Below are 20,707 nucleotides of genomic sequence, written 5' to 3' on the forward strand. Positions count from 1 at the left end.
TTGAAGTAAGACTTACCCTTTATTTAACATTACATGGCCTTTTTTCCCTATAGAAAAGTAAATATTTTTTCTTAGGACCTAAGAACAAATCTGACAACCAATATCTTTCTTAAAAGATCGAAAAATATTTATGTATCAGATGACAACAATCACAATATATCAATGCTTTTGAAGTCTAAGTTATTTTCTATTCTAAAATATAGAGGCAATAAGGGACAGCACTTACAAACTAAATTGCTCCCTGAGCAGCTAGGAAAGTTTTTAATGAGAACAACATTTAATTTCTGAAAGCTCTTCAGAAGTTGAACTATTCCATTACACAACAGCCAAAGTTTTTTGTATAAAATAACATTATATTATTTTTAAACAAGTTTCACAGAAGATCATTTATAAACATAGGCCTAAATAATTTAAACACGGCAATTATAACAGTTTGGTCATGCTACAAAATTACTGTATACAAAAGGTAATCAAAAGTAGATGTTAAAAGTGCTCTCTTGCTTGAAGATTTTTCTAGATGAGTCTACTTTCTAGTGTAACCTGAGTCATTTGCTGGTTCTCAGGTCTCTTTCCAGCCATTCGCAACATAATCACCACATACATCGGCTCTTTGAAGAGAGATCAGTGTGCTAACAAGTAGGTAAAATACTTATTTCCTATCTCTAATTTAATTTTAGATATTTTTCTAAGGAATAAAGTGGATGCTAATCCTCCATAATTTCAGTGGGAAAAGCAGAATTCCACATGGCTTGCAAGTTTTACATGGGTGCTCTTTTCATCCATGACTAATAATGTGCTTAGGACTTTAATGGATGTGGTGAGATATGGAAGCGCAAAGAATAATACAGAAAGACAAGTCCTTCAACATCCTACTCAGCCACGCCTCAGGGGCATGCAGTCTGATCATGTTAGCTTATAAATGACACGGTGCAGCAGCACCATTAGTATGCAAATCTGCTGCTTTAATTCTGTCGTCTGCATACATCTTCCACCACATCCAGTGCATAATTTTAAAGTGCAAATTTTAAAAATTTATTAAAACTTTTTTCTTATTTTGGAGGAGAAAAAGTTAATGGGGTTTAGCTTTGTTCTTGACAGTAACCACAATTCATCAGATAAAGCAGCATTAAGCTGAAACTTCAAAAGGGCTTTAATTTCTATGCTAAGATACTGCAGCATGAAGGGTGAATGGTATAGGAAAGTTTGTAAACGTACCTTACTGCTGTTACAATGGTGCTGATTCTGGATGCCTTGTTCCTTCAATAATGATTTGTGTGTGTGTGTGTGTGTGGTATTTATAACATAGCCCAAAATAAGAGCTAGAGCATTTGTGCTGTTAATCCATTAAAAGAGCTGATGACAGTGGGCTACATGATACCCACAGCTCCACCACCTAACAACTGCACCAGTTACTGTTGGACTGATAACCACATGCATAGCCTCTGTTTGTCACTTACAGGAGCCAGCCTGATTACCTCCAACCCTTCCTTGTCACCTACAAGAGCCAGGAATCGTTCTTTCACCCCTCAAGTCTTGACAACGGAGCTGTGCTTTGTTCCAGTTGTCACCACATAGGACACTTACCTTTCTCTTCTGTTCTCAGACTGTCCCCAAATAGCCTGAGTCTTTGCTCTATCTAATACTGCCTTCATAAATGTACACACTTAGACCATGTTTAGATACTAAAAAAAATCAACCACTAGGATTACATGGCATTGGAGCACGTTCTCTCTATCTCCCTATCCTCTTGTTTCATTTCAGGAGCTAATTAAGCCATACATACCATAATTAGAAACTGTACTAGGAGAAAACAGTTACAGAGGTTTGAATGCATTGCTTCTTGGCCAAACTCTGTGATTCTATCCTGGAACTATCTCCACACACATATATGAATGTGACTTCTCCTTTTGTTAGTATTAGCCAGAAGTCAGGTTTTGTTCCACTCCAGCTCTGACTCAAGGTAAACACATTTTAATTACAGTAGTCAGGAGCACGTGCCAATCCCCTATCACCCTAACACAAATGTTGCGGTCAGTAGAGACTGCGTGTGCTATAAGATAGGTGTTTTCAGAGCACATCCACTTTTCCAAAAGTGGCTGCTAGCGAACTTCATGGATTAGTGCTGAAAGAGGACAATGTGAAATGGTTGTTGACTCTCTATCATTACATGTGGGTACAAAACCTGTAAAATAAATCCAGTGATCAAGTTAACTAAGAACCAGCTTCTGCTTGCCAGAGCTGCTGTCTGGAAATGGTTTATGCTGGGTGAGAAATGCCAACAGCATTTGCCATTGCTCTTCTAGCCTTTTATTAAGAAAGGGCTCTAAATCAAACTCAAATCTTATCTGCAATTGCAAACTTAACTTGGAATGCTTATGAATTCTTCTAACACTCAAAGACCAATGAGAGAGAATATATTGAAACTAAATGATGATTTCCTTGTTATCTTCTATTTCATACTTTTTACTTAATTCTACTGCTAATCAATTTCTATCTTCTACTAAAATTATACCTGGAGCTTGAGCTCAGTATCACTGTCACCTAGGCCTATTCCACCATTTTCTCTCTGACCATGACTTCCAGGATTATCAACCCCTGCCATACCTTCACAAACAAAATAATAAAAGTGGCATTCTGCCTCCTTCCCTTATATGCCTGTTCTAAAACTGGGACGCATGCTTCTTGCCATTCTAATTTAAACAAAGATGATGCCAAGAATTAGAAGAAAACCTTAAAAAATATAAATATATAATAAAATAAAATGAAATAAAATAAAATAAAAGCTGCCAAAATATCTGTTTAGATCACTTGATCTAGTCTCTAAAGAAAACAGAGGAAAAAAGGGAGAAAAAAAACAGGGAGAAAAAACATTTGGCATCCAGTAGTGCAATCAGGAATGTCTTCATTGTTTTAACACTTTTCACTAAAAAATAGTTACCTGTCATATAAGGGGGCTTTATTAAAACTGGTTAACCTGCAATACAGCACATTTAGTGTGCCTTCAAAACTTATTTTCCAACACCCACTTCCCATCTCATCTCACCTCATCTCCACTCACCTTCTTCAGTAACTACATACACAATCCACTCACTGCTTACATCTGTGCTTTAAAAAAAACCTAATGAGTATCTCAAAATCACAATTTTAAATCCCAAGCCCAGGTCTTTGTTCACTGTTTGAGTTAGTACTAACCTACAAAATTACAGGAAAATTCCAGAGCTGAGAAGGATTATGTCCATCAGTGTGCCAAAACAAAACTAACTAGGAACCAGCTGTAGACTAATAATTACATTTTTCCAATCAAAATAATTTCTTAATGAGAAATGAAAAGCTAGCAATTTAGTCTCACTGCAACCATGCAAAGAATTCCCATTGCCTCTTTAAAATAAATAAACATACACATTGTACATGGCCTTCTAAGCTATGAAGCTCAGAGTTCCCAAGAAGCCCAGTTCAAAACTTAAGGCCAGTAACAAGAGATCATGAGCCCAATACCTTTTTTGTGCGTACATCCACAACTACTGGGCCTATTTGGCATAATAGTTAAGGGGATGAAAAGGCAAATTCACATACTTAAAATATTAAGGGATTCCCATGAGAAAATTAAACCTAACAAAGTCTGTAATGTATCTATAAAACACAACATTGTTTAGCCTCAGTGTTTCAAATGAACATTGGCCAGCTGCACCTAACAAGCTAAAATTGTTGTATTACAACCCGAGAGTGGACAACAAGCACCACTAATCAGGGATTAGGAATAGCTAGGTATTATTTTAGGTAAAGATTACTTACTAACCAAACAGCAGATAAACTCAGCTCCACTGGTCTCTGCAGAAGATGTCATAAGCTTGACAAAATTGGTGTGCCTGTATTTTGGTAAATAATTCTTTGGGTGAGAGACAGTGGAGACAAGCTGGTCTTCTAAAAATTGCCCAAAGATTTTCTTCAAAACAAACGTTTCTATCAAAGTTCTATGTGCTGAGCAATCTGGAGATACTTAAATAATTAAATACCCAGAACAAAAGTCTCATCAGTTTTCTCCTCCTCCTTCTTCATCTTCTTCTTGTTTAATAACTAGGATACCTAAGATAAAAAAAAAAAAAAAAAAAAAAAGAGAGAAAAAAAAATCTGCAAAGATTTATGACTAGATTATGCAGGGAAAGGTACAGTTTATGCCCTGGAAAATACCTTCAGTGCTTATTTTTGTCCAGAAGATACTCAACCATTTCACCAATTCTGAAGTGCCTATATATTAATCCTCACATACAGTGTATAAAAATAGCAGGACCTTGGGACAGTGTAACAGCAAGAAACTTACATCCAGTTCTAGCATTTCTGACCTTTCTTTTACTCAACATCTTTGTTTTCTGTGGCTTCCATTCTTAAGTATCTTTCTCTCTTTCTAAACTGCATAGGAAAAGCACCTGCCTAATTCAGAGCTGTCCATTGTTCCAGGATGCAGGGATGCTTAAGAAATGAACGGTGTAGCCTCATGTGAACAAGGTTACCCTTTGCCTTTTTAGATACTTGCCCTATTACATTTTTTCTACTCTCAAAGTGTTTTTTACTACAGTAGTAAATGGACTATTGCAGGCCATCCTTCACAGCAGTACGTTTCTCTCACCAGGCTTCCACTTCCTAAAAAATTCATGGCCCATCTGCTGCTCCCTACACTGATGCTGTCCTCTTTCACCTTTTCTGCTGCTACTCTGTTATTACTGTTACCAGTCCTGCTCTCCTCTTCACTGCTTTAGCAAACAAAGGTTAACAGAGAACAGTTAACAACTCCATTAGCAGAAAATAGGATATGTAAAATAGATTTTAAAACTATCTCACTTCCACTCACGATTCAGGATGTTCTTTAATGTATTTTCATGTCAGTGACTTAAAAAGGAGAGCAGCAGAGGAGAGGCCATAAATTCAGGCTTACCAAAACAAAGAGAGGGAAATACTCCGGCATTTGGGAAACTTGCATGAAGCTTTGAAAAGTTGCCTTTGTACAAGAAATTAAAAATATATATATATCCCTGTCCACCCTCATTCTCCCAAATCACCATCTTTTGTTGGGGAAAACAAAAAAAAAAGAAAAAAAAAGAAAAAAAAAGAAAAAAAAAGAAAAAAAAAAGAAAAAAAAGAAAAAAAAAAAGAAAAAATAAATTTGCTGGGAAAACTGTAATTCATCCTGCCTGACCAAAAGCTTTTTTAACTTACTTAATGACAAATACTTAAGTATATAATTTCACAAGTCAACATGTGAACTCCACAAGAGAACTTCAAACCACTATTAAGCATGTATAAATATTTCAGTTTCCTATTAGTTATGTGCTAAAACTATTTCACTGGATAACTTTAAGAGTAAAGCCCAACTGCGGGCTGACTGCAAGACTTCTTGGATTTAACAGTCCAAAAACACATCAGACATTTTCAGAAGATCCTGCAGCTAGTGCTGCAAAACTCAGCTGCCACAGGTTAGCCTACTTCTAAATTACCCCACGGAGAGGAGGGAGGAACATTACATGGTCACACAGATGAGTTTCTGAGGTTGTGATTCATTTCCTCATGGACTTCTTTGTATTAATCTCTTCACTTAAATCAATTGCCTCACACCCCAAACTCACCATCCAGCTTTTTCAGCTTGGGCACCCGTTTGGTTGCTTCTTCAATCCAATTGTTCTTCTGGTCAGAGGCGTATTTCTCTTGTAGTGGATTGCCTACAAACACCAGATCCTCTAGTAATGGCAGCTCTGCCAGTCTCGCAAACTCTGCTGCAACCACAAATGTGAAAACACCAACCAGATTGTGGAACATGGAAAGTACAACTGCACCAAACCTTCTTTTCAAACTCCATGCAAACATAAATAGCATGAGATACAAGAGGACAGGGATTGTTGGGGCTTGAACTGGTAGCAGGTTAAAGAACAGGTACACATTTCAAATAAGTCCAAGCAAAATGATTCAAAGAACAAACTCCATTGGGCTTAGAAGTTAAATTCAACTTTCTAACTACTTTTAATCTCTTGAATGAGTGACTGTTTAGGGATTCAGTGCACCTCTGCAGGCTTATCAGTAAATTTAAGCCCCAGAACACACAGAACTATTTTTCACTTGCTCATGCATTCACTATACTACATAGGAAGCTAAATAGACAGGAATGGCTTACCCCAGTCTTTCACCAAATTATTTGACATATAAAGAACCTTCAGCTTCTTCATTACACGAATACCCCGCAGTTTCTCAATGAAGTTATACGAGATCCACAACTCCTCTAACGTGTCTCCAACTGCCTCCTGGAAAATGACAGGACGACTCAGGTAACTGAAGTAAGTCTTGCTTATTCTTCAGATTTACTCTTCTTCACCCCTACAGGCCACCTCACGTACGAAACTACTAAAGTATAGTGGTCCTTATTTCCTTTTAAGCAGGTCCCTAATTAAGCATTACAAATATCAGTGGGAATTAAGAGCAAAGGATATGAAACATATTTTGGAGGACTGAAATCACAATATTAAAACAAGACAAGGAATAGTTGGCAGAAGCAGCTGTTCTTAAGGCATAGGGACAGAGGAGACAAATTTGGCTGTTTGTGCACTGCAAATATACATAAAGTACCTACAATTCAACAACTCAGGGGGTTTTATGCAGTATGAGAGAATGATTCATTTCAAGCGCATGTACATTTGTACCTGAAGAACAGAAGTTGCTCATAACCCTCAAAAAAAGAGTTTTTGTAAACCAACCACTATACATTTTCCATTTTACATCTGCATTTTACAATTAAGAGATATGGTATCTCAAAGGGCGGCAATAGCTTTGAAGAGGAATATTCTGTAGGAGGAATATTCTGTGGGGGCAACATACAGTATCTCTCAAGGAAGAAAAGAACTTTTACATTCATTTAAAAAAAAAAAAAAGTTGATTGAACAGAAGTTCTGCCTTCATACAAATGTAACAAAACTGATCCCATTTTTTTTCCCCAACAATTCTTCCTCTGCCTGGTACACTTAGTTCTTCCACCACCTTCTCTCCCAAAGCCCTATTGCTCAGTGTGCCAGGTAACATAAATGGGACAGACTCTCATGAAGCATGTGTTCACAGGACTGCCAATATTTTTAGTAAAGAACCATAGCCTAAGTATGGATTTTCTGGAAGAAAAACCCTTACAGAGGCCTGTAGGAATTACTTTAAAGTAAAGCCAGACTTTTATAAACATAGGGAAATTAATCCACATCCTAGACAGCATTCCGTTTTGTTAGTAAAGAATATTAAGAAGCACGTACCAATCCATTCAAGTTCTTTATGTTATTTCTTCCCAAAGACAGAATCCTCAAATTTTCTGAAACAGATAAAAGAATATTTCTTGTTAGTAAATGACTTTTTATAAAGTGTAAGAAGGTGCTGTAAGTTAGGTAAAACTCCATATTCTACTTCTAAAAACTAACCAAACAAAAAAACTCCACATTCTGAATAGGCTGTCCTAAGAAAGAATGACGTAAGAGAAACAAAACCCCCTGACAATGAACAGGAATTGATGCAGTGAACAGCTCAGAAACATGCTCATGAATACAAAGCTGGTTATTTAGTTGAATTTCAGTCCAGATAAATACTAGGGGGAAAAAAAAATCATCTTGCATCTGAACTCTTAACTGCTAGCTTGCTAGGTTTGATTTCACATAGTGAAAATCCCTTCTTCTCCAAGTAAAAATTTGTTCCAATTTCATTTTAAGGCAGCAGATTTGATTTTTAAAATAGAGACAGAATATAAAGCTTCCTTACAGAAGTCTGGTGAGAAACACCTCAACTTAGTCTAGCGCCCAGACAAAGCAGCTTTTTAAGTGAGCTGTTCTTGCTGGATTTTTAAACTCAAACCATGACAGAATAGCAGTCCTTCTGTAAAACTCATTTTCAGTTTTAACACAAGCTTTCTTGATGGTGTAAATAAGCAAACTGTGTTGCAGTATATAGCTGGGTTAAGCGTGGATCAATACTTCTCACTAATATTTCAAGACTTCTCAGCAGCTGAAGGATGAAATACTTAATGATCTTGTTTTCTTCTTGTATGTATAATGATTGAAAATACACTGTGCAATAATTAATGGCAAGAACAATGAATGTTCCAGTCAAGTAGCAACAGGCTGCACTCGTAGCACATGCAGTGGCTGGGGACTGCTATGCATGAAGACTCAAGGCTGATCTAGAAGAGATAATTATATGTTCTATCTCAAAGAATGTAGGGATGAAACCACACCTGGCAAAACCACACCTGGCAAATATTCTAAAACAGGAAGACTAGTTATCATTACAAATTTGAGGTACAATCAGAATTCTTAAAAAGGTTAATACACAACCAGGCTCAAAATATGGAAACTCATAATCTGTAAGTCTAAAGTCAACCACAGCTGATATTCTCCAGAATATCCCTAAGGATCCCCATCCACATGGGAGAGCCTTTGGGTCTAGCCAGCTATCCTCACTCTCTTTGTAACTCGCATTTAGAAATCACAAGTTTGCACTAGCTCTGGAAATTTCTAAGAGATGAGAGGATACTTACAAATACAAAAATGACAGATTACTTGAAAAGCTATGCTTTAAAACTGTTTCTAACTGCTGTTACTGCTCTTTATTAAACTTGTTCTGAGATATTATATATTTTAGAAGAAGTAAGATCTCCCTCATGGAATATTTACACACACTAAAACACATAACCAGCACTTGTTGCTATCTAAAACATCTTCCTCACATGTATGGACACAGGGCTCTCATCCTTCACACAGAATAATCTACTCAGCATAATCAGTATATCAGGTATATACACTAATATTCATCTTTTCTGTTTGAAAAGAGTGATCAGAACTTGAACAGATTTCTCAGCTTCCCCTCTGCAATGAATAAAAGCAAATTTGTAATAATTACTTGTTTGCTGTCATGGCTATAAGCACTGATTTCTCTCTCTTTCACAGAAGCCAACAGAAATTGTGAGGTCCTCACATACCTTTAAGAGACAGACCACATAGTTCTATATTTGGCACAGAACGTTTGTTTTGATTCTATATTTTATTAATATAAATGTTTAAGATGCTTTGAAAGACTTGTTATGTTTTAAACCACTTCAGACTTAATTGGATTCACCTTTTATATAACTGCCTATTTATTTTTTGCTCATGACAGAGTTATCCACATCGAAATATTACAGTATAGTTATTTGGGAAGACTCTACTGAAATATTTTTTCCCTGATTGGGAAAGTCTGAGAAATTTATGAAGACAGTTAAGTTCCTCAGGCTCCTTGACATCCCTGTCAGTGTGTAGTTGTGGAGGACAGTATTCTGGATTCCTTATCTGTCTGCCTGGCAGTTTGATAGGGACAGAAAAGCCTGGAATCTCTAGCCCAAAACCTTCAGCTCTTTGCCAATCATGCCACAGAGTCTGAGTCTTCAGGACAGACCTTTCAGATTTCTGTCCAAAAGTAGAATAGAAACCCAGTGAGGTGAGCTTCAGGGTTTCATAGCCAGCTACCCAGAGGTGTTCAGTTCCACCTTCTAGTCAGCTGGCACACACCTTTCAAGCAAGAACAAAGCCAAAACAAGTACATCCAAATTAGTACATCCAAACCCTCTGCAAAATGGAATGACATTTGTGCATCCAGCTCTACAACACTCCAGCCTCAGCAGCAGACAATACCACAATTACAAAGCTGTTGAACTGCAGACTCTCTCCCTCGTAAGTGTGGAAATTGGCTGTTAAATCATTCTAGAATCAATTAGGTGTTGAATATCATAACTCAGGGCACTGGAGGTTACAAAGGTGTTTCTGAATGGATTTGTTTTGTTAAGCTTGCACAGCAAGGCAACTGGCAAGACTGCACAGAGGTACATGCTTGAATACAGCAGTACTACTAAACATGCATTCTCCAGGAAGACTGGTAATTTTAAAGTCAGTTGTAATTTTGTAAGAGGAAGGAGTTAAAAAGAATAAAATAGGTATAAAGCTGGACACATATGACAAATCGTGGTAGATGTCCTATCCAAGCCATTAGAAAACAAATACAACGAGTCACTGGTGTGTCACTTACTTAGGCTGTTCAGGTTGGCAATTCTTTCAATGCAGTTTGTAGACAACGACAATTTCCTTTAAAAGCAAAAACAATCAACTCACAGTATAAAGGGAATCACTGTATCAGGAGAGTTCCACATCCAAACACCATTGCATCAGAAATAACTGTCTATTCTTCTCTCATTAGATAGTGAACAAACTGTATGTGTGAAGAGACTCAAAATATCCACAAACCCTCATGATTTCTGTAAATTTATTTAACTTCTAGGAGAGTACTATGTGCTACTAACATCACATAGGGGGTTATCTTTTTATGCCTAGCCTTAACAAATGCATGGACATCCATTTCTGAAATGGCTCGAAATCCCTTCCAGAAGTCCCCTTTTTTCTCTCTCTCCCATCTCCTACATAGGCAGTACTACATTTTCCTCAGTTACACAATGGCCTTACTGATTTGGTACCCAGAGCTACTTAGATAACTCTGCGTGCCGCTATACTGTGCCACATGGGCACGTTAACCAAGGCAACACGTTGTACAGTTATGAGATTAATGCTGCAGGACTCAATACGAACAGAATTTTAGGAAGAAACTCTAATTTGTTGCCAATCAACACAGAAAAAGCCTGAGCAAGGGGATATTACAGACTTTGGCTTATAACACCAAAGAAATAATAATTATATATATATATATATAAAAAATATATATATATAAAATAGCTTTTGATGTTAAACTGCAACAGGCGTGCATAAATTTTGGAATGCATCATAAATGTGTCAGTTAGCTGACAGATTCCAAGCAGGGACCTGTAATTATATACTGATAAACAATACAGCAATTTTCTAGGGACAAATATTAGTACAGAATCTACCATAACATCTTCCTGATTAAGTGACAGAGATCTTGGAATCAAAAACAGGGACTGTTGGTAGAAAGAGAAGCTTAGTTGAGAAAAAAAAGGGAAGGGAAGGGAAGGGAAGGGAAGGGAAGGGAAGGGAAGGGAAGGGAAGGGAAGGGAAGGGAAGGGAAGGGAAGGGAAGGGAAGGGAAGGGAAGGGAAGGGAAGGGAAGGGAAGGGAAGGGAAGGGAAGGGAAGGGAAGGGAAGGGAAGGGAAGGGAAGGGAAGGGAAGGGAAGGGAAGGGAAGGGAAGGGAAGGGAAGGGAAGGGAAGGGAAGGGAAGGGAAGGGAAGGGAAGGGAAGGGAAGGGAAGGGAAGGGAAAAGAAACGTGTTGCATAGAAGGCCACACTTAAACACAGCAAACACGTACATGTATTTACATAGTGGACAGCAGAAAAAAATAAAAGTGATACAACAATGGTTAGTTTCCAATTTGTTTTTAGCTGAACTTACTCGCAGTTAACAAGGGTGGAAAGAGATTCATCCATCCTCTCTACAGGAGGAATCTGGCCATACAGTTTCACCTCTTTTGCCTCTGAAGCCTTCTGGCCATTTTTTTCTTCCTGAAGACAAGAGAAGGTGAAGAATGTGCACGCTGTTACATGCAGTTACTAAGAATGACTATACTATAACATTCCTATAAAAGTAATTACTACAGAGGTAATTCCAACATACTACTAAAAGAAATTACTGGAAAGAGGGAGCATTCTGAATACTCTTTATCAAGAGTCCAGCTGGCGCAGCATGAAGAGGGGAAGGGTAGCTTCATTCTAAGATACTAAAAGCATGTGTACATTACATAAGCTTTTTTCTTTAAAGATGTGTTACACTTGAGCAATTTCATTCAGGCATCCTCTCCTGAAAAGAAATGGAGAATAACTGGAGGTCTGAAAGTCTGCATCAAGGCACTGTCACAGAGACTGACATGTAGGAGCCTCAACTAGAGCCAATCTGAAACAGAAGCACATTCTTAAAATCTCTTACTAAAATCTCCTTCCTACTTCAACCAGAAAGCTCAGAACTCACGCCTAGCTCACAGCACAAACTCAGAATGCAGGGGAGTGCATTTGGGGGGGAGAGTCTCAACAGCATTTTTCTCAAATCTTTCCATGTTTTTAACCATTTTGAATAGCCCCTAGATATTCGTCCTTGTGAAGTCAGAGCTGTGACTCCTGCTCCTCTGACCGAGGTGATAGCTTGCACCCAGCCTCAAACTGGTAACTTCGTCATGGCAGCTCTACCTCCTAACAAACATGTACATGAAAAGAGAAACATCTTACACTCCTCAAAAAAAAGCCACCAGAACACACCATAAGACAAAGAGGGAGTTCCGAGTCTAGACTGGCTGTATTCTACCTTTGAATCAAAAGCCAGTTAGAAATCACGGAGAAGTTGTAATTTAAAGAAAAGTATAAATCCTTACCATTCACAGAATGAGGAATTGAAAAAGAATCACCTCTAGTTAGTCATTAAAAAGGAACAGAAAATTTCACACTTCAGAGAGTCCAGTAAAAGACAAATTTCCTATTTACAACCCAAGTTGATAATTTTCTATTTTATATTCTTTATAAAATCCAGAGATTTAGAAAAATAGTCATAACATCATCATTTGGCTGTGTTTATTTAAAAATACAATCTATTAAATCTTTTCAAATTCTGAAGTGATGGTAATTATTGACTGAACACTTGGGCCAAGTCTCTTTTTCAGTAATAACACTAGTTTTGACAGCTGCTTCCCTGCCAGCACAAAGAGAACATTTTGTTGATTCCCTCAGCATTCAGTGGGAGGGCTGGAGGTCCGTTAACAAAGGAGAAATCTATTTGGAGTTTGCAAAACAAGGAGTCTTGTTTTCTTCCCCATTTTATGCAGCTGTTGAAAAGTGAGAGGGCTGAGGTCCGGCCTGGATTCTCTCTCTTTTATATCTCTACTTTTGGGTGAAATTAATTGCTTCCCAGAAGCATTTAAGAATACCACAGAACAAGATCAGGTTTTGATAACATTATTTTCTCTCTTATGTGCCCAAAATACTTCTGACAACTTAATTTAATAGAAAATCATTACATTGCTACATGCATTTACTTATATTCCAGTTTCTGTCCAAATCCAGTGTGATAATATTTCTATTCATAATTAGCAATCTAGTAAATAGCATGTCAGATGTTTTGCTAGAACATGGCAAATGCATTAAAATTAAGTCACTATACAAATGTGAAACTTCAAGTTTCTTTTCTAAGAACCAGGATAACGCTGTATCTATTTGCATTTATGCTTAACTTTTAATCTACCATCTTAAACCAACAAATAGAAACACATTTTTTTCTTAAAGTATGACAAAGAGGGAGCTCCTAACATGGAATATGGCCAGGAGTGAGAACGTGCAGAAAGAAAATTCATCCTGTTTACCACCCACCAGCAGAAGGAAGGTCTGATGAAATACCACAGTAAGCCACAGAGAAACCACAGGTAGAACAGGCACTCGACACGAACAAGTTACCTGTTTGCTGAGTTAAAGTTGCTTTCATTTAACTAATTTCATCCTGACTGTAGGGCATAGGTAAACCCTTATGCCAAAGGGTTAGAAATACAGCCGGAATGCAACACAACAGCAGATCTAATTCTACAAGTCACATGGACCCAGATTAGGAGTGGTAAAGGGAAGCTTTAACTCCCCCCAGAAAACATGAACAGAAACGCACGTTCAGCACTTTGTAATTAACGTTAATGGAAACTCACTGACACGGATCCATTATTTCTAAGAAACATGTGACAAAGGAGCAAATGTAAAATAAATCTTTAACAGAAAACATGGAGTTGAGGTTTTGGAGAGCAGAAAGAGTGAAGGAGGAAAAGGAAAGATAGCATTTTTTAAAATTCAGCTCACATATCTAGTAACACTACTGTCTGCAAGTTGCTGCATTCTAGTTCTTATCAAGGGAGCAAGGGTGAAGTTTGCAGGGTATAGCAACATAGCTGAAAATGAAACGTGAAATAACAGCAAAATTCCCAAAGGAGGTAATCTTCAGTTGCAGACTGGTACCTTAAACACATGCTAAAGATCATGTGGCTTCCAGCTATACCTGTTCACAGAACTACACATCCTGATCTTCTAGAGACAAAAACATTTATAAACTCTTGCTCTCACTGTAGCTGCTGTCCAGAATTAGAGAGTGCAAGCATGTATATACAATGTGTGCCCTCACCTCAAATTCACTGCCACTGGGGAAAAATCCTCACTGGGTTCAGCCGACTGAACCCCAGAGGCATCCTGTGCCATCATTTGACATTATATCCACTTTCTTTCCAACAAACAGCTTCCTAGAAGGCTCCATGACAAGGTCAGTCACTGCCCCAAATAACTGTATTAACAGAGTACTTTAAGAAGAAAAACAAGAAACTCTGGGACAAGCTTTGCACAGCGGCCAATATAATAAGGGACAGTCTGCTACCAGACAATAGGAGAAGGTTCACTGACTTCAGTACCGTCAGCATTTCATACCTGTTTACTCTGTGGGAAGAACTGTACTCAGGTAAAACGAACAGGGCATAATTAAAACATGACATCCCCAACTATAAATTTCTCTGTAGCCTCAGGCCTTCTGTCAATGCATATTCAGCAGAATGAGGCAAAGGAGCAAAACAGACTTGTCTTTACCAACCATATGAGTTTACCAAGAACACGCAGAAAATCTGACACAACTGATTATTCCTCAGTAATAGGAATAGAATTTTTACTTTGTGAAACTTTGTATGGCAGATGTTTCAAGCAAACTTATTTGTTACAGTAAGTTTGAAAAATTGATTTATTTGAATGTAGTCAAAATCCACACCACCAAATACCGCAAAGCAGCTAGATACTGTTCTAGTACTTACCCACTTGGCTAGAGCTTCTTTGATAGTCGTTGCTTTTGCCTAAAAATAAAACAAATGAAAATGAATATTCACTGCAATTTTTTAGCCAACACGTTCACTGCAAACCTTCCTCCTGCCCCTTCCCTTTTCCAGTCCTGCTCATCTCCCTGTTTAGGGCCTTATTGCCCTCTAGCCGATTCTACGAAGCTGGAACCCACCAGGCATCTCCATTTTATTTTCTGGGGAACTCAGAAGCATTTTCAGAAGGAATCCGTTGGACTCACAAGAGCACATCATCTTCCTGACCTTGCTTCTTGCCCAGCCTGGACCATGGGTTTGGGCACTGCTTGTTAGCTTTGACAATTAAATTCAATTGAACTCAAAGACATCTGGGGTTACTGCACTGAAAAATGTTGTCTAATGCTCTGAGAAAAACACACTTGCTATTAACGTGCATTAGCAATTTCTTTTCTGAAAATGACTCAGTGAATAGACAGAAAGATAAAACCTGTTAAAGCTCACCAATAAAGGTACCTCTTGCCAGAACTCAAAAGCAATCTGAAACTATTACTTTTTTTTTTTCTCCAGTTGTTTTATGTCCAGTCACATCATGAGATGTGGATACATATGATATTCAGTTAAAAAAATCTGAGAGCTCCTGTACCAGGCTTTTTAAGGATTCACCCACTGATCAACCTTCAGTTGTCACTAATTCTAACTCTTCTGTCTCATCAGTCCCATCAACACAAAATGACAATAACCAGACAGTTATATGCACACTCATATATACAGACACTCGTATATCCTAAGCATTAAACATATTCCAAGAAGTTTTCAAATTAAAAAGGCCCCAGAGACTGATCTTTCACAAATCAGCAGCCTCCTGCCTATAAAATCAATGCAGCCCTTCACTGCAGCGCTAGCACACACAGAGCTTTTCAGGTAATCAGCCGTCAAAAAACTGACCGTAAAAGTTAAAACCAACAAACTAACTTCAGCTCCAAATCTCAGAGGTAGTCACCTCAGGTCACAAAGCTTTAATGCTGGGTACTTGAAACCCCTGGAAATTTTGGACCCAAAGGCAAAAGACAAGGGTTGTGGCAGCTGCAAACAGAACAACGGCTGCAGGCACTGAATACCCAGCAGCAGCCTGAGTCCCAACCGAAGGAAGGGCTCTGAGCTCTGTTTCAGTCCCATCCATATCATGTGCTAGCTAGCTCCGGGTCCAGTGCGGTTAACCTGGTAAAATTCTGTCAGGACAGAGCCTGCTTAGAGCCTGGTGGGGATAAACCCCAGAGACTCCTGTTCATAAGGCCACACTCTGACAGCCCCATGAAGCTGAGGGTGCCACAGCTGCCAAGGTGCCAGCAAAAACAACTGGCTTCCAGTTAATCTTTTTTTTTTTTTTTTGAGGGAACTTCCTCACATTTTGTCACGGTCCTGCTAGCCGTCTGTAACAGCCCCAGGGTGCGTGAGCTCAGTCCCAACATCTCCCTGTTGCAGACTCCTGCCTAAAGCCAGCTCAGACTGAAGGCAGTGACCCATGGGCACCGAGGAACGGCTTCTTCCCTCACGTCCCTCCCGCTGTAACAGCCAATTTGGTGGAAATGGGAAAACCAGCGGGGGGTTATCACGAGAACACGGATCAGGGAGGGGTTTTTTTAGGTTCCTGTGGGGAGGCTTCCCTGAGGGAAGGCTGTTTTCAAGGCGCACACCGCGCAGCGTCCTGCGGGCAGTTACGCTGAAGCCCGGCTGCTTCGCGGGCTCAAAACGCCCAGCGCCCGAGGGCTGCGATCCTCACCCCGAGGAGCCGCCAGAGGCTGCCGGAACGAGAACGCCTCAGGGGAAAAAGCAACGCACGCACCGAGAAGCCCCCACAGCAGCGTTTGGCTGCCCCAGGAGGCGGCTGCGGGCACGGGGCGGGCTGTTTCCCGCACCCCCCCGCCACACGAAGCCCAGCAGGGCGCTGCCTTGCCCGGCACACGCTCAGGTTGCCCCCGCCGCTGCCTCCCGGCCCCCTCAGCGCGGCCCCGGCCGCTCCCTCCCGTGCCCCCCCCCCCGGCCGCTCCCGCACCCACCATGGCCGTTGCTACCCCGCACGCTCCGGTTGCTAGGGCACGGCCGCCTCCCGCGCATGCGCAGCGCCGGCGGGGAAGGGCGGGGAGGGGCGGGAGAGAGCACGGAGGCGACCGCACCTGGCGACCATAGAGAGCGGGGAGGCCGCCGGGGAGAAAGTCCCATTCCGGAAGTGGCGCGAGGGGCGGCCCGCGGGGCATTGTGGGAGGCGGCGGCGGGGCTGCCTCAGAAGGAGTCCCGGCCGCGGCCCGGGCGGCAGTGGGCGTCCCGCGCTCTGCCGGTAAAGAAGAGCCGCACGCCGCCCTGGGTCTGCACGCTTTATTTCATCGCTCGGGGAACGGGGGGGAGGTAAAGCCGCGCTCGCACACCAGCCTCGCCCCGCCGGCACGGCCTGGCCCCGGGAGCGGCAGCCGCCCGACCGCGGCGTCCCGGGAGCACCGCAGACACACAGAGTGCCGGTGCAGAAGCCGGTCGGTTTCCCATAGGGCAGTTTTTGGATTGTTCCATCCAGGGGTATCCTGACCCGTTCACAGAACTTTATTTTCCCTCCCTTGTTTAAAAGATGTTAAAAAATAAAATAAGATGATAAAAAACATCCAGCTTTCCAAGCAAATGACCTACACAGAAACAAAAACCCAATGTCAAATTCTTACACTGGTTTGCTTTTTAATAACTTTTTAGCAGTTTACTTTCAAACCGCAGACATCTGACAATACCTAACAATTATTTTTAAAGGTTTGGGGACTTTTAAGCTACGTGTTTTTTGTTCTTTCCCAGTCAGCATTTACTTCCTGAATCTGCAGCTTGCCATCTTGCACAGCAGTGGATGCGGTGTGGTAGCGCTGTGATAAGGAGACAGGTATCAACACCAGGAGGGTAACAGGAGTTACGGGCAGCACTGCTCTCCCCCAGGCAGTCACACCCAGAGGTCCAACTACTGTGGATACACGACACGGACAGACAGAACAAAAACAAAACAAAAACCACCTGCAGGCAACCCTTTCCTCTATGGCTTCAGCTTGGAAAAAGGGCAGGGTGCTACGGATGAGCACCAGCAAGGTGCGCATCACAGCAGGCTGTGGTCCAGGGCTCCCGGGGCGGGCAGTACCAGGGGAGGCTGAAGCACCAGGCAGGGCTCTGCGAAGGTCTCTTCAGGCAGAGGTGAGACGAGGTGTGAAGAGGTTGTGCGTGGAGTGAAATGGCTGGAGTGTCTCTTCTAAGGAGTGGATGGATCAATTATTCAATAGGCAGTGATGGTGTACAGAGGGAGTGTGATTTCACTCAAATGGTAAGGAGTAACATGAGCTGCAGAAAGCTAAAGAGACCTGAGCATAATTGGCAGTCAACTGGAGAGAAAAGATCCCTGAGAGCAAAGCAAAATTCAGTGCCGAGAAGGTTTTGTATCTTCCTGGGCAGCTCTCAAACTGGTCTGACAAACTGACCTTGAAGGAGATTTGCATCAGTTTAACCCTTGCTAACCAGGCCTTCAGCACTGGCAAGACCCTTGCAAGAGATCAGGTCTTTTGGGAAGAAATGTTTCTTTGTACCTGAGTGGTAGGGAAAAATAAGGCACTAGCTAAAAATTACATCAAAAAACAACCCTGGGCGGCCCTGGGACAGAAATCCTAGTTGTTGTTTTTTCATATTACGGTTGTAAGTTAATTATCACCACAAGATGACAGCTTTTTTTTTTTTTTTTTTTTTACAGCCTACCTTCCAGTCTTCTACTCATCAGCTTTTCTCTCAACTCCCCAAGAACAGCTGTCACCATATGTTGACATCATTATCAAAAGAGTTTCACAATCCCTAACGTAATGGCAATTATTCTTAGTTCAAAACAAGTGGTGAAGAGAGAAGTAAGACTTGCACATGGCATAACTGCATTTAACTCTGCTACCTAACAGAATTTTCATGCTCTGTCAACTGCCAATCCAAGGCGTTATAGGAACAGATATTGACATCCCTAATACAAGACAGCACTAGTGCTGCCATTCCCCCTAGATGACAGGGAAAGTACTCTTTGTTTTCCCCCCTTTAACAGGCAACTGCAGCTGGACAAAACCAAGACTGTTTCCAGCTGCTGCCAGAAGACCACACTCTGAGGTCAAGAGACTCACTACAAATACAGCTCTCCAGCTTTGTGCAAGTGGAAAACACCTCCAGGGGATGGGCTATAAATCAGCTCCAGGCTGAAGTAACTGACAGCCCTCAGCCAGAACCATTCATCATGTTGACGTCCAGGTCTCTCATCCACAGGTTGCCACCGTTGCGCCAGGGGGAAGCGGTCTGTCACTTCTACAGGCACAGGCTGTTCTGTGAACCTCTGCTACTGCAAGCCAGACAGTACCTACCCCTCTCTTCAGACACTTGTTTCTTGGTGCCATGATCAATTCAGGCCATCAAATCTGTACTACAATGCAGCCTACTTACGGTTGGGTCACTTCTCCTCCGTGTACCTACTTAAAATAACTTCAGCTAGTCCAAATAAATCCCTTCCTGTTTGGATGTGTTTGGATGCAACTGTCATTTGGTGATTTCACATTTCAGACCTTTTCTCAGCCAGTCCCTCCAGTCATTTTGGTGTCTCAAGCTCAGCAGCAACAACTTACAGGTGCTTAAGTGTTCATCCCAGATGCAAGTGCAGAAACTCCTGAATCTTTCCCCAGGAGTGCTCCTGGGCATAGGCGTGTGCTTTGCTCTCTCCACCCCCCAGAACGGGCACCCCCAGAACACGATCCACGGCCACCGGACAAAAGGGAGTAGAAGGAGGATCGATTCGGTGACCTGCTCCGGGATAACTCAAAAGTGCAAAGTTTTCTTTCCCATGCTGGCGCAACCGCCCAATTGCCAGCTGAGCATATAAGGAGCTCTTCCACATACGATCATCTTCCCCTACCACTAGGAGAAAGTGACCTTCTGCTTTTTCAATGGGGATCGTGCAAGGAGAATTAGCAGGATTCGTTGGGTCATCCAGAGCTTCAAAGGTGTCAAACACACCAGTGTCAGAAACACTGACCTTATTCATATCGAAACGCAGCCCGGGCAGAGTCATCTCACCATAGTGGAGGTCAGCAACTGTGTTGGAACTACAGCCAGAGATACAGACAGCAGCCACTACCTCTGGCAGGAAGGTGATCATGGAGAGCGCTAGTTCTGCCCCCTTCCCAGTCCCAATTACTCCAACTCCTGGCCCCTTCACCTTCAGATAAGATAGGGGGGTGGGGAAGAGAGGAAGAAAGGAATAAAGAAAACATGCAATAGAATAGAATTAGCTATCAGCCTTTGGACTTGTGCTATTAAAAAATATATATATAATAATTATAGATGTGGCCTGTTGCAAAGCTACAGCCTGGATCCAGACTCCCCCCTCTGTTCAAGGGTCTTACTTTTCAGAGAGAGCAACAAGTGTCAGACCTCATCAAATAACACTGGTGCCGTGTTTGTGCTGGACACAAGTACAGTCAGCTGGACCTCACCTACTGCACATTTTGGTGCAAGTATTTTCTTCTTCCCAAAACAGGTATCAGGAAATTCAAGTACAGACTATTGCTCTATAAGCATCTGTATCACCACTGCTCCCGTCTGGAGGCTGTCCCAGCACTTCATTGCCCTAACGATCAGGAATTACCTAGTTTCCAATGTGAATTTATTTAATGGCCTGTTTGTGCCAGAAGAAATTCACTCTGCGGAGATACGCATGGCTGCCTATGCAGGACCTACACTTTTTTCCATTACTTGGCCTAAACCTGCCAAGCATAAGCTGACACTCCAAGAAAATCACAGCCACCCCTCGGGCATGACTACCAAGTCTTTCCTAGTTCCTTGTCTGGAGAGAT

At 41.3% G+C, this 20,707-nt stretch overlaps 1 protein-coding gene and 1 long non-coding RNA gene across 6 annotated transcripts in view; one reads left to right on the forward strand and one right to left on the reverse strand.

Moving 5' to 3' along the window:
• The window catches only part of LOC116490404 (dynein light chain 1, axonemal-like), a 23,844-nt gene continuing 3,137 nt past the window's right edge, over positions 1-20,707 (reverse strand). Inside the window, exons 3-10 of one of the 5 annotated variants that reach the window (XM_032189535.1) lie at positions 19,888-20,070; positions 14,817-14,855; positions 11,399-11,508; positions 10,069-10,124; positions 7,278-7,333; positions 6,161-6,287; positions 5,619-5,711; positions 1-4,083 (exon numbers count right to left, since the gene is read on the reverse strand). In XM_032189535.1, coding sequence (XP_032045426.1) covers positions 4,031-4,083; positions 5,619-5,711; positions 6,161-6,287; positions 7,278-7,333; positions 10,069-10,124; positions 11,399-11,508; positions 14,817-14,855; positions 19,888-20,070 — 717 coding nt within the window. In that variant the 3' untranslated portion in view covers positions 1-4,030. Of the gene's footprint in view, positions 4,084-5,618; positions 5,766-6,160; positions 6,288-7,277; positions 7,334-10,068; positions 10,125-11,398; positions 11,509-14,816; positions 14,856-16,873; positions 17,047-18,554; positions 20,071-20,707 lie in introns of those variants that run through there. The other 4 variants (XM_032189534.1, XM_032189533.1, XM_032189536.1 and 1 more) reach the window with 4 other exon arrangements.
• LOC116490406 lies at positions 17,614-19,376 on the forward strand. The gene is made up of 2 exons (XR_004253367.1): positions 17,614-17,930; positions 18,580-19,376. It is a non-coding gene; the product is annotated as an uncharacterized LOC116490406 (long non-coding RNA).

The sequence above is a fragment of the Aythya fuligula genome, chromosome 5 (assembly GCF_009819795.1).
Source record: "Aythya fuligula isolate bAytFul2 chromosome 5, bAytFul2.pri, whole genome shotgun sequence".
In the NCBI taxonomy this organism is placed as follows: Eukaryota; Metazoa; Chordata; class Aves; order Anseriformes; family Anatidae; genus Aythya; species Aythya fuligula.